This window comes from Neofelis nebulosa, chromosome 17, assembly GCF_028018385.1.
Source record: "Neofelis nebulosa isolate mNeoNeb1 chromosome 17, mNeoNeb1.pri, whole genome shotgun sequence".
In the NCBI taxonomy this organism is placed as follows: Eukaryota; Metazoa; Chordata; class Mammalia; order Carnivora; family Felidae; genus Neofelis; species Neofelis nebulosa.
The window spans coordinates 8,104,921-8,118,238 of record NC_080798.1 but is presented as its reverse complement, the minus strand read 5'-3'; the positions used below and the strand labels follow the sequence as shown (position 1 = coordinate 8,118,238).

At 53.4% G+C, this 13,318-nt stretch overlaps 1 protein-coding gene across 7 annotated transcripts in view; it reads left to right on the top strand.

Moving 5' to 3' along the window:
• Positions 1-13,318, top strand: part of MYH14 (myosin heavy chain 14) — a 104,372-nt gene that overhangs the window by 84,955 nt on the left and 6,099 nt on the right. For all 7 annotated transcript variants that reach the window (XM_058708296.1, XM_058708294.1, XM_058708301.1 and 4 more), the window contains 7 exons: positions 449-661; positions 2,876-3,088; positions 3,969-4,130; positions 6,689-6,817; positions 7,438-7,526; positions 7,622-7,745; positions 12,421-12,629. In XM_058708296.1, the coding sequence (XP_058564279.1) occupies positions 449-661; positions 2,876-3,088; positions 3,969-4,130; positions 6,689-6,817; positions 7,438-7,526; positions 7,622-7,745; positions 12,421-12,629 (1,139 nt within the window). The remainder of the gene's footprint in view (positions 1-448; positions 662-2,875; positions 3,089-3,968; positions 4,131-6,688; positions 6,818-7,437; positions 7,527-7,621; positions 7,746-12,420; positions 12,630-13,318) is intronic.

Here is a 13,318-nt window from a genome sequence, read left to right as displayed (position 1 = left end):
ATCCCAGGGTGGAGGTCATCCGTTGGTCTGTTTCCACAGACTGATTTTTCTCTTGACTCTGAGCCCTGTTCTCTTCCCTTTTGGCAGATCTTGAGATTTTTCTTGTTGCTAATTTCTGTGTCTTAAAACAAAACAAAACAAAAAACAGCAAAGGCTGAAGTACATTGTAAAAAATGACATACCTGCTCTCTGTTACGACCACCCCAGGAGGAAGAAACACCCTTTCGTCTGGTGGGTTTCTAGAGTGAGGGGCTCGTCAGTTTGATCCACTCAGGAGCTGGGCACAGCTGCAACTTTAATCCCTCTACCTCCCTCTTGTGTCCCTGCCTCTGTCTGTCCGTCTGTCTCTCTCTTTCTCTCTGGCCCTGGCTGCTCCCTCCTCCCCGTCCGCTTGTACACTCCTTTCAGCTAATCTATTTCCTCCACCCCATCTCCCTCCACCCGGAAGCTCCTGGCAGAGGAGAAGGCGGCCGTACTGCGGGCGGTGGAGGAGCGTGAGCGGGTCGAGGCGGAGGGCCGGGAGCGCGAGGCTCGGACCCTGTCCCTGACCCGGGCCCTGGAGGAGGAGCAGGAGGCGCGGGAGGAGCTGGAGCGGCAGAACCGGGCCCTGCGGGCGGAGATGGAGGCCCTGCTGAGCAGCAAGGATGACGTTGGCAAGAACGTGAGTTGGGGGGGGGGGGGGGCAGGGGGACCCGCTCCCCAAGACACACATGTGGGCGGCGCACGCACTCCTCACGTTGGGAGACGCACACACACGTGTGTGCTCTCACGCGTGGGACATGGGGAGAACCAGCCGTCAGAGTCACGTGTTCATGCCGCGCACAGAGTGGGAGGAGAGCCAGTCCCCAAACAGGTGCTCCCGGAACACACGCTGAGGGCGCCCGGGGTGGCTCAGTCGTTAGGCGTCCGCTTCGGCTCAGGGCGTGATCTCAGTTTGTGAGTTCGAGTCCCATATCGGGTGAGCTCCTGCCCCTCCCTCACTTGTGCTCTCTCTCCGCGCCCCCGCCCTGCAAAAAATACAGAGTTTGAGGGGAATCTTCCACCAGACACCTGTGTTCGTACATACACGCAGGAAGTAAGGAAGCCACCCTGCCCCCCACTGAGCACATACAGGCTCCCCACCCTCCCCAGGCCTCTGTCTTCCTCCCTGGCTCACAGGCCAGTGAGGAGTCCCCTACGCCTGTCCCCCAGTCCCCGCTCACCCAGCCAGTGTCCCAGCCTTCTGAAAACTCCGCCACACCCCTCACCCCCTCCTTCCTTAAGTTTGCCCAGTAAATGTATTCACCGACGGGCACCTGGGTGGCTCGGTCTGTTGAGTGTCCGACTTCGGCTCAGGGCTTGATCTCACGGATCGTGAGTTCAAGCCCCACATCGGGCTGTCCGCCGTCGGCGCAGAAGGCGCTTCAGGTCCTCTGCTCCCCGCCCCCCGCCCCTCTCCCACTCATGCTCTCTCCCTGAAAAAATAAACTAAGTAAATGAAACATTTTTTAAAAATTAAATACATAAATAAATATTTTTATGGAGTGGCCGCAAGGCCAGGTCCAGGGGCACCAGCCACCATGACTGCTGATGGGAGGCACCGGACAGAATACACACTTCAGTGAGGCCCTGGACCCATGCGCTCCCGACGTCCTTCCTTATTGCCAAACAACGTCCTCTTGTGGGCACATCAGATAAAGGCTTTATCTTCTCCACACGCTCCAGGGATGATCTGGAGAGAACCTCCAGGCCTGGGGAGAACCCCTCACCCCGCGACCTACCCTTGGCCTGTAGCCCCAGGGAGGCGAGAGCCAAAACTCCAGCTCCTACTGGAACTACTAAGGTCTCTACTTCCGGAAAACTGTCAAGTTATTTGTGGCGCCTCCAGATGCCTACTTTGTGGGAAATAGGGTGTTGACAGGAGAAAGTTTAATTCCTTCCAGCAAGCAAAGCTGATTGGCAGGTGCCTAGTAGGAGGGGAAACCAGCTGGCCTCTTCCAAGGAAGGAGACCGGTCACTGATGAGGATTTCCAAGCGGGTCATTGGGCAGTGGGGACATGCAGATATTGTCTCTGTCCTGTGGAGTTCACAGTCCAGTGTGGGGGCGAGCGTTGCACAAAAAGACACATCGGCTCATGTTAAATGACCGTTGTGACTAAGGCTGAGTCGAGGAAGGGCTCGGGGCCAGGAGTGTGGATAACAGGCCCTGACAGGTCAAGGGACGCTGCTCTGAGGCGGTGACAGTTAAAAGAGAGGGATGGGGCGGGGGTGGGAGTGGGGGAGGATCTGAGAATTCATAAGCCCGGATCTGCCCTCACAGGGTGTTTGGGGTTTGAATTTACAACTCGCCAGAAGCTCTGGGAACCTCACCACCCCCCCCCCCACACACACACACGCCCCTCCCCCCCCACCCCGCCCAAGCTGAGAAAAACATCTCAGTAGACGGGATGGTGCTCTCCTGGGAGTCTGGCACAAATGAACACTTCCCTCTGGAGCGACATGCCTTCAACCCATGACCGCACAGGATCCCCGGAGACGAAGCCCGAGTGAAGTGAGCTCACGATGCAAAATCACAAAACCCGTGAGGCAATAACCCACTGTGAGTGAGAGCTGACCTAACATACACTTGAGCTGGACTCTCACGGGCTTCAGATAACACAGCTTGCAATCAGGTTATTCGTGAAATGTTTTAGGACGATTCAGATTGAGGCACATCGTGAACTAGGCGTCAGGGAGATGGTGAGTGAACGAGCAAACGGAGAAGTGCACATGGACCCGCTGTCTCCCCCTTGTCCGTCGAAGCTTCCCTCACTCTGCCCTGGGCTAGATCTAGGGTCCTGGCCTCCCCCTCCCTAGTGCCGCAGGTGCCCGGAGCTCACCCTCCCGTCCCCACCAGGTGCATGAGATGGAGCGAGCCCGCCGGGTGGCAGAACAGACAGTCAGCGACCTGCGAACGCAGGTGACGGAGCTGGAGGATGAACTGACGGCGGCCGAGGACGCCAAGCTGCGCCTGGAAGTGACCGTGCAGGCTCTCAAGGCCCAGCACGAACGTGACCTGCAGGGCCGTGACGAGGTTGGCGAGGAGAGGCGGCGGCAGCTGGCCAAGCAGGTACAAGCGGTCAGGCTGGGGCTGGAGGCTGCCTGGTGCCCGCAGGCAAGAGGGGCCGAAAGTCACGTGACACTCAGCTACCTGGCGCTCGGTCATTCTTCCCGGGACCCTCCTGCTCCCCAGCGCATTCACCCACAATAACCCGCCAACCCACACATATGTCCCAGTGACGGGCGGATATACCCGATGGGACGTCAACCCCCAAACCATCCACCCAGCCACCTACCACCCCGTCTACACAGGCCCCCCACCCACACACACAGCCTCCCCACCAATCCACCTCCTCTCCACCATCTGCCAAACTGCTCCATTTCCGGCAACTTCCTCTCCCCAGCACCCCCCTCCCCCGAGCCTGCCCATGTACTCACGGACCTGCTACACCCCTTCCCCCACGACCTTCCTCCCTCGTTCATTTACTCATCCCCTCTTCCTGTGGTCTGCGCCGTTCATTCAGGACTCAACCCGTCAAGGGATTTCCGGTGGTCTGTAGCCGGCTCATGCTGCGTGAAGAGCCAGGGGTGGGGGGTGGGAGTGGGGGAGGGGTCAGGGGTGGGGGATTGCCTGGGAGAGGTGGGAGTTGCAGGTCAACTCTGAGGGTAGAAGGACCCTCTAGAGGTGGGCCGGATGGGCTGGAGGGGAGAGATGGGAGCAGAGCAGGGGCAAGGGGGGGGGGGGAGGTGCTGGGGGAGGGGATGGGCCCAGAGATGGGGCCCTGGGGACGGAGAGGAGGAATCCGTCTGGGCTGTAGAGAGGCAGAGGGCAGGGGGAATGGCGCTGGAGGCCTGGGCAGCGGCCGGCAGGTGGACATCCATGTCACCAGCACGGAGAGGGAGCCCGAGCCTCGTGTCCCCTGAGCCTGCCCCTTCCGGCGTCCCCGCAGCTGAGGGATGCCGAGGTGGAGCGGGACGAGGAGCGCAAGCAGCGCACCCAGGCCGTGGCCGCCCGGAAAAAGCTGGAGGTCGAGCTGGAGGACCTGAAAGCCCAGAACGCGGCCGCCGCGCAGGGCAAGGAGGACGCGGTGAAGCAGCTTCGCAAGATGCAGGTAGGGGTGAGGCTGAAGCCACCTGCGAGCCGGGCCCGCTGTCGCTCCGGCCCCTGGGCCCCGCGAGCCGCAGCTTTGTAAGCACCCGCGCCCCAAAGCCTCGCTTGCTGTTTTATGTTTTATGTTTTATTTCCTTTACTTAAAATGCTTAGGGTTTAGGTCCAATTTCTTCAGTTTATTTAATTTTTGACATGGAAATGCCTTAGGGTTCCTCCCCTAATGTGAAAGTCATAGCTGGTTGGTTTTGGTTTTTTGTCTTTTTAATTCTTTTTTGGCCGAAGCCTGGCTGGCTCGGTAGGTAAAACATGCGACTCTGGATTTTGGGGTCGTGAGTTCGAGACCCACGTTGGGAGTAGAGATTACTTAACTTTTTTTCATTCTCTTTTTTTATTTTTATTTTTTTTTTTTTTTAACATTTATTTATTTTTGAGACAGAGAGAGACAGAGCATGAACGGGGGAGGGTCAGAGAGAGAGGGAGACACAGAATCGGAAGCAGGCTCCAGGCTCTGAGCCATCAGCCCAGAGCCCGACGCGGGGCTCGAACTCACGGACCGTGAGATCGTGACCTGAGCCGAAGTCGGACGCTCAACCAACCGAGCCACCCAGGCGCCCCTTTCATTCTCTTTTTTAATGACAACGGTGTGTCGGTGTACGTCCATCAGTTGTAACGTCCCACTCAGGCGAGGGAGGCTGATGACCGGATTCCGTGTGTGGGCCAGGGGCTGTGTGGGCAATCTCTGTACCTTCTGCCTAGTGTTGCCCTGAACCTAATACTGCTCTAAAAAAGGAAAGTCTAATGTTTAAAAACTCCATTTTTTAAGTGTCCGATAAAGTGGGTGCCGGCCCCATGTGGCTTGGGCATCTAAGATGTGGTAGGACTGAAATCCAAATTACATGCTATATATGTTATTGTGCATATATATATGTTATGTCATATGTTATATTATATATATATATATATATATATATATATATATATGCACAATTTTTATAGTGATTATAAATGGAAATAATAGGGGCGCCTGGGTGGCTCATTTGGTTGAGCCTCCAACTTCGGCTCAGGTCATGATCTCACAGTTCAGGTCATGATATCGCAGTTGGTGAGTTTGAACTGGGCATCAGGCTCTCTGATGTCAACAAGGAGCCTGCTTTGGATCCTGTGTCCCCCTCTCTCTCTTCCTCCCTCTCTCTCTCTCTCTCTCAAATAAAATAAATAAATAAATAAATAAATAAATAAATAAACATTAAAAAAATAAAAAATAAATTGAATAAAAAATAATTGAAATAATAATTGAAATAAATAAATAATACAATTAGTAATGTATTAAATTTTGTAAATTTAATAATAAGAAACAAATAAATAATTGAAATAAATAGAATAAAAATAAATTGAAAAAATAACAAATAAATTGAAGTAAATAATAGTATTTTAGATATGTGAGGCTATGTAAAAATATAGTGTTCAACCTAATTTACCTACTTCTTTTTTGCCTTTTTAGTGTGACCATTAGACAAGGTAAAACGATGTATGTCTTCCCACTGGGCAGCACTGGGCTAGAAGGATCCCTCCCCCAAAAGTAAACCTGCCCAACCGGGTCTTCCCTGAGAGAAAAAGCCTGCAGTGAAAAGCTGCTATTGTCAAACAAGTAATAATATTAATGACAGTGATGATAATTGTGCTGCTAGTTCCAAGCCCAGTGCTGTCTTCACTGTCCTCTCTGCGCAGTAGGTTATTATTTGTATTATTTTTTCATGGCGGTGGACGTTTAGTTTGTGTCTTTTTTCTTTAAGCGCCATGGAAGAAAGGATTCTTATACTGGCATCTTTACTCACTCAGTGGTGTGGTCAGGTAGCAAAGTGGCTGGAAGTGTAAACCCTGGGGCCGTGTGGCCCGGGTTCAAGTCCCGACTCTGCCACTTACCACCCTTGGCACGTTGCTGAACCTCTCTGTGCCTCAGTTGCCCCATATGTACACCGGCCAGGAAACGAGTCCCCACCAACTGGAGTTGTAGGATTAAGGGAGCCAGTGTGTACGTATAACAGGGCCTGGCCCACGGTAAGCGATCAGGAAGTGTGTGCCATCCTTCTTATTACCGCAGAGTCCAAATACAACACCCATTTCGGGCTTACTTAAAATTTTAAGGTACTACTTTTATTTATTTTTGAGACAGCAAGAGGCAGAGCGCGAGCGGAGGAGGGGCAGAGAGAGGCAGAGAGAGAGGGAGACACAGAATCTGAAACAGACGAAACGGACTCCAGGCGCCTAGCTGTCAGCCTGGAGCCCAACGCGGGGCTCGAACTCAGAAACCGAGAGATCATGACTTGAGCCAGAGTGGAGGCTTAACCGACTGAGCCACGCAGGCGCCCCTAAGTTGTTACATTTTTAAACCGGAGGTTGCCGAAACCCCAGAGCAGGGGAGGGGCTGGCCCCGGGACTGCAGGGTTTTGTTCGCGCTCTCGGGGAACCGAAGAGCCCCCGCAGGGCCGAGGCGACGTTAGGGGCTCCCGCATGAGTCACGACCAGGCGGCGCCCGCTCACTCGCTTCGTTCCGCCCAGGCCCAGATGAAGGAGCTGTGGCGGGAGGTGGAGGAGTCACGCACTTCGCGGGAGGAAATCTTTGCCCAGAACCGGGAGAGTGAGAAGCGCCTCAAGGCACTGGAGGCGGAGGTGCTGCGGCTGCAGGAGGTGAAGCCGGGATGGGCGTGGCCCTGGGGTGGAGGCGGGGCGGTGAGGGTGGGCGGGGCCAACCGGCTAGGCCTCGTGGGGAACTCGGGAGCCCTGGGAGAGTTCTGAGCAAAGCGGGCGGCCAGGTCTGCGCTGCTGCCATTAAGGAGATGGACTGGAGGGGGGACATTGGAGGCAGGAAGTCTGGGGAGAGAGGACAAGGCCAGAGCTGGGACTGTGGGGACGCGGGGAAGAGATAAAGCAGAGAGAATAGAGGGTCGACATGGACAGGGCTGGGGGTGATAAGGGGGCAGGGGAGGTAAGAAGGGACCTGGGGGTCAGGCCTGGAGCCTGGGGGCACCCGGAGGGGGAGCAGGTTGAGGCCGCGCTGAGGGGGAGGGGCCTGGGGACGGGAAGGGAGAGGTGGACAAGGGTCAGGGGCTCAGGAGACAGCTTTTAGGAGGCACCTGCCGGTGCATTGAAGTTCGTTCCAAGCTCGCCCAGGGATGGCATGTTCACGTGCAGCGAAAACAAGTCTGGGAGCCTTGAGGTGTGAGGAGCAGGGAGGCCGGTGCCCAGATAGCACCCCGCCCCCCCCCCCCCCCCCCACTGCTGACCTCCACCCATCTCTGTCCTCCCAGGAGCTGGCCGCCTCAGATCGTGCCCGGCGGCAGGTCCAGCAGGAGCGGGACGAGATGGCAGATGAGGTGGCCAACGGCAGCCTTAGCAAGTGAGTGGCCCACGGTACTGTGGGGCAGGACGCCCTCCTCCCGCCGTCCTGCCCTCTCACCTCCCCCCTCCCCGCCCCGCTCCCGTTGTCCCCAGGGCAGCCATTCTGGAGGAGAAGCGGCAGCTGGAGGGGCGCCTGGGGCAAATGGAAGAGGAACTCGAGGAGGAGCAGAGCAACGCAGAGCTGCTGGGCGACCGCTACCGCAAGCTGCTCCTGCAGGTGACACAGCCCTGTCCCCCCGACGGCCCCGGGGCCCCACTGACCCGGGAGCGTCATCCCCAGTCCTTTCATTCGACGCAGTACGGAAAAGGAAATGTCTGGGTTGGGTTTTAGTGGTTGAGTAGGAGTTCTCAAGGCGGGTAGGCATCGATGAAGGGCTGGATCCCGAGAGTACTTACGTGGGTCGCTGCACTGCGACGTGGTCGCATCCACTGCGTGGACGTGGGTAGGGTGGCACGTGTGATAATACAAGTATCTTTGGTCCGGGAGGTGGGCGCCCGGGTGGCTCAGTCAGCTGAGCGTCTGACGCTTGATTTCGGCTCAGGTCATGATCCCACAGTCTGGGATCGAGCCCCCACATCGGGATCGGGCTCCATGCTGAGCATGGAGCCTTCTTAAGATTCTGTCTCTCACGTGCAGTCTCTCTCTCTCTCTCTCTCTCTCTCTCTCAAAAAAAAAAAAGAAAAGAAAAGGAAGTATCTTCAGTCCAGCAGAGAGATGGAGGGAGGGAGGGAGAGAACGCTGCAAGAATCAGAAGAAAGCATGTGGAAAAAGGGACATTTGGCTGGGGTTTTAAAGCATAAGTAGGAGCGAGGCAGCTAAGCAGACAGAAGCATATTTCCATTTGTAGATTTATTTATAAATACTGTCTGAGGCTTCTGGAGGCTGAGGTCCTATTCTGGGTGATGCTGGGGACCTGGGGATGGCTCATTCCAGATCTCTGCCCTTAAGGACATCCTAGTCTGATGGAGGGGACAGACTCTCCCAATACAGAAATAACAAGTGAAAATGCAGGAAGCACAAGACACTGTGAGGACTTAGAAGAGAATTCTGACCTCGCATGGAGGCTGGGGGCTATCAGGGAAGACTTCCTGTTGGAGGAGATGTCTTAAGAGGTCATGCTGGAAGTTAAGAGTTTGCCAGGCAGACAGTGGAGGGATGGGATTTCCACAGAGAGACCTGTGTCTCCATGACTTTGTCAGTTTTTTTAAATGCTTATTTATTTATTTTGAGAGAGGGAGAGAATCTCAAGCAGTCTCTGCACTGTCAGCGCAGAGCCCACGAACCATGATTTCCTGACCTGAGCTAAAATCAAGAGTAGGACGCTTAACTGACTGAGCCACCCAGACACCCCAATTATTTCATTGATTTTTTAAATATTTATTTATTTATTTTTAATTTAAATTTTTTTAACATTTGTTCATTTTTGAGAGACAGAGACAGAGTGTGAGTGGGGGAGGGGCAGAGAGAGAGGGAGACACAGAATCCGAAACAGGCTCCAGGCTCTGAGCTGTCAGCACAGAGCCCGATGCGGGGCTCGAACCCATGGACTGTGAGATCATGACCTGAGCCCAAGTCGGACGCTTAACTGACTGACCCACCTCGAGCTCCCCTATTTATTTATTTTTGAAAGAGAAAGAGCACGAGCAGGGGAGGGGCAGAGAGAGAGAGAGAGAGAGAGAGAGAGAGAGAGAGACACGGAATCTGAAGCAGGCTCCAGGGCTCCAAGCTGTCAGCACAGAGCCCGATGCGGGGCTCGAACCTACAGACTGTAAAATCATGCATGACCTGAGCTGAAGTCAGACACTTAACTGACTAAGCCACCAGAGGGCCCTCATTAATGTTTTTTAAAGATGTTCTTTTTTTTTAATTTTTTTTTAATGTTTATTTTTGAGAGAGACAGAGACAGAATGTGAGTGATTTAGGGGCAGAGAGAGAGGGAGACACAGAATCCAAAGCAGGCTCCAGGCTCCGGCTAGCAGCACAGAGCCCGACATGGGGCCTGAACCCATGAACTGTGAGATCATGACCTGAGCCGAAGCTGGATGCTTAACCGACTGACCCACCCAGGCGCCCCATCCCCTCATTAATTTTTAAAAACACATTTTGAGACTTCTCAGGGGACATGCCCTGACACCGCTGGACATTCAGAGAAGAGCGAGACCCCAGCTTCAGCCCTTGGGGAGCACCTAGACCAGTAGGAGAGGCCGTCATACTCCAGGGTGATGATTTCACTTGTAGCGAAAGCCCAGTCCCAAACAAAGCCCCACACTGTGGTCCCTGGCTACCTCAGACCTTGTCTCTAGCCTTTCCATCCCTGGTTGACTCTGCTCCAGCCACACCAGCCTCCTCACTATTTTTTGACTCTGCCAAGTGTATTCCTACCACAGGGCCTTTGCACCTGCTTTCCCCCCTTCTTCCTGAGAGAAAGCTCTTACCCCAGACCATCCCATGTCTCATTCCCAGTAAGAGCCTTCCCTGACCATATTGTGTGAAACAGCCACCCTCTCACCTGCAATTCCCCTCCATTCTCTCTGCTTTGATCTCCTCCCTTTCCCTTATGACTACCTGAAACTATACTGTATATTTACTTGCTTGTATGCTGTCCATCTCCCCAGCAGAATGTAAACACCTCGAGAGTAGGGCCTCTGTCTTTAATTTTTTAATTTTTAAAAAATCTTTATTTATTTTTTGAGAGAGAGAGAGAGAGAAAGTGAGCAGGGGAGGAACAGAGAGAGAAGGAGACACAGAATCCGAAGCAGGCTCCAGGCTCTGAGCTGTCAGCACAGAGCCTGATGTGGGGCTTGAACCCACGAACCGTGAGATCATGACCTGAACCGAAGTCGGACGCTCAACCAACTAAGCCACCCAGGCACACCCCCAGCCCACATCGTTGGCTGTTGTTGAAAAGGAGAACTTTATAAAAAATCAGAATAAAACTAGGGCGCCTGGGTGGCTCAGTCGGCTAAGCCTCCACCTCTTAATTTTGGCTCAGGTCATGATCTCCTGGTTCATGGGATCGAGCCCCGCGTCAGGCTCTGCACTGGCAGTGTGGACGGAGCCTGCTTGAGATTCTCTCTCTCTCTCTCTCTCTCTCTCCCCCCACCCCTCCCCTGTGCATGCTTTCTCTCTCTCTCTAAATAAGTAAATAAATAAACATTTAACACATTTAAAAAGATCAAAATGAAACTTAAAAGACGCCAAAAAATGGATTTCCAAGAAAATTGCAAATATTGAAGACAGGCAAAGAAGACCCAACGTACGGTACTGAGAGTCCCCAAAGAAGACCCAAGCAGGGAGACAGAGTGAATAACCTAAGACTGTAGTACGAGAAAGTTTTCCTGAAACGATACAGCGGGAAGTGACATCCGGGAAGAGCACGCTGAGTACCAGAGGACATCGACCCGTCAAGACCGATACTGAGTAAAACTTGCGTGTGTCAGAGGCGGCAGAAATCCTTTAGGTGGCTAGGAAAACATGAGCAAGCAATCCACAAGGAAAAGGAAATTCGCCGGTCATCAGATTTTGGACAGCAAGACTTTGTGCTGCGAGAAAATGGAAGGACGTAGCTCAGATTCTCAGAGAAAGATGAGGGCGCCTGGCGCCGGCGCCCGTCTTCACCTGGCCTCCGTGTCTTCTGTATGTGTCTGTGACTCCTCTCCTCTTCTCATGAGGACGCCAGTCGTATTGGCTTTTGGGCCCACCCTCATCCAGCATAACCTTAGTTTAATTCAACTCATCGCAGCTCCAAAGGCTCTGTTTTCCAAAGAAGATCACATTCTGGGGGCGCTTGGGTGGCTCATTTGGCTAAGCGTCCAACCTTTGATCTCAGCTCAGGTCTTGATCTCACAGTTGTGTGAGCTCAAACCCTGCGTTGGGCTCTGCGCAAGGCATGGAGCCTGCTTGGGATTCTCTCTCCTCTCTCCGCCCCTCCCCCGCTCACGCTGTCTGTCTCTCTCAAAATGAGCTTTAAAAAATACATTTTAGGGGCGCCTGGGTGGCGCAGTCGGTTAAGCGTCCGACTTCAGCCAGGTCACGATCTCGCGGTCCGTGAGTTCGAGCCCCGCGTCGGGCTCTGGGCTGATGGCTCGGAGCCTGGAGCCTGTTTCCGATTCTGTGTCTCCCTCTCTCTGTGCCCCTCCCCCGTTCATGGTCTGTCTCTCTCTGTCCCAAAAATAAATAAAAAACGTTGAAAAAAAAATTAAAAAAAAAAATACATTTTAGGGGCGCCTGGGTGGCTCGGTCGGTTAAGCGTCCGACTTCGGCTCAGGTCATGAACTTGTGGTCCGTGAGTTCGAGCCCCGCGTCGGGCTCTGTGCTGACAGCTCAGAGCCTGGAGCCTGTTTCGGATTCTGTGTCTCCCTCTCTCTCTGCCCCTCCCCTGTTCATGCTCTGTCTCTCTCTGTCTCAAAAATAAATAAAATGTTTAAAAAAATTTTAAAAAAATGCAGATTCATGGACCCCACTCCTGATCTGCTCAAGCGGAGTTTTTGGAGGGTGGGACCCTGAAGTCTGCATCTTTTTTTTTTTTTTTTTTTACAAGCTCCCCAGATGATCCTGGTGCAAACAACAGTGTGATAACCCTTGCAATAGACTCTTTCACAATCAGAGGTAGAGTTCATAGCATTGAAACAAGTTTGTGATAGTCTTGTGGACATATTAAAATAGCAAAAAAACCTACCCAAAACGTTAAAACCTGGTGCTGGCGCTGCTGTTGGCTGATCCTCCAATCGGGAAAAAGACGTGCTAACATCTGTTGTGTATTTAGTATGTACCAGGCTCTGTGCTATGCACTTAACAGTTGTCGACTCATTTAACTGGGAGGTGACTGAATTTACCTACCACCTTCTTCCAAGACCCCACCACGATAGTTCTGTTTTTGCCTCTACTACAGGTGGACTCGCTGACTACAGAGTTGTCAGCCGAGCGCAGTTTCTCAGCCAAGGCGGAGAGCGGGCGGCAGCAGCTGGAGCGACAGATCCAAGAGCTCCGGGGGCGCCTGGGTGAGGAGGACGCCGGGGCCCGGGCCCGCCAGAAGATGATCATTGCCGCCCTTGAGTCTAAACTGTCCCAGGCTGAGGAGCAGCTGGAGCAGGAGAGCAGGTAGGTGGGAGGGGAGGGCACGGCTGGAGGGTGATTCCCCACACTCTGGTCGTGAGACAGAGGAGAGCTGTGTGATGAGCACCTGGCTTAGAAACATCCAAAAGGGATCATATTATTTATGACTGCTGATTTCCCATCTCACTTAGGATGCTTTGGGCTGTAAGTAACTGCACTGCGACTAAGAATGGATTTAAGTGGTGCCTGGGCGGCTCAGTCAGTTGAGCGTCCGACTTCAGCTCAGGTCACGATCGCACAGTTCATGGGTTTGAGCCCCGGGCTCACTGCTGTCAGCGCAGGGCCTGCTTTGCATCCTCTGTTTCCCTCTCTCTCTGCCCCTCCCCCGGTCATCCTCTCTCTCTCAAAAATAGACATTTAAAAAAACCAATAAAATATATTGTTAAAAATAAAAAAATAGGAGTTAAGCAGTAATGTAGCAGTCAGCTCTAGCTGCATAACAAAGAAGCCTGAGCTTTACTGGTTTCAAACAGCTACCATTTATTATTTCTCATGAGCCTTTGGCTGGCTGATAGGTTCTGCTGATCTGAGTGCCGGGGTTTCATTCATGCGTCTTTAGCCAAGTCAGCTAGATGGATTTGCTGGTCTTGGATGAGCTCTCCTATGCCCAAGGCCTTGCCTGGGACAGCGAGGCCGACCCGTCTCTGCTCCAGGTTGGCCCAGGATCGTTCACA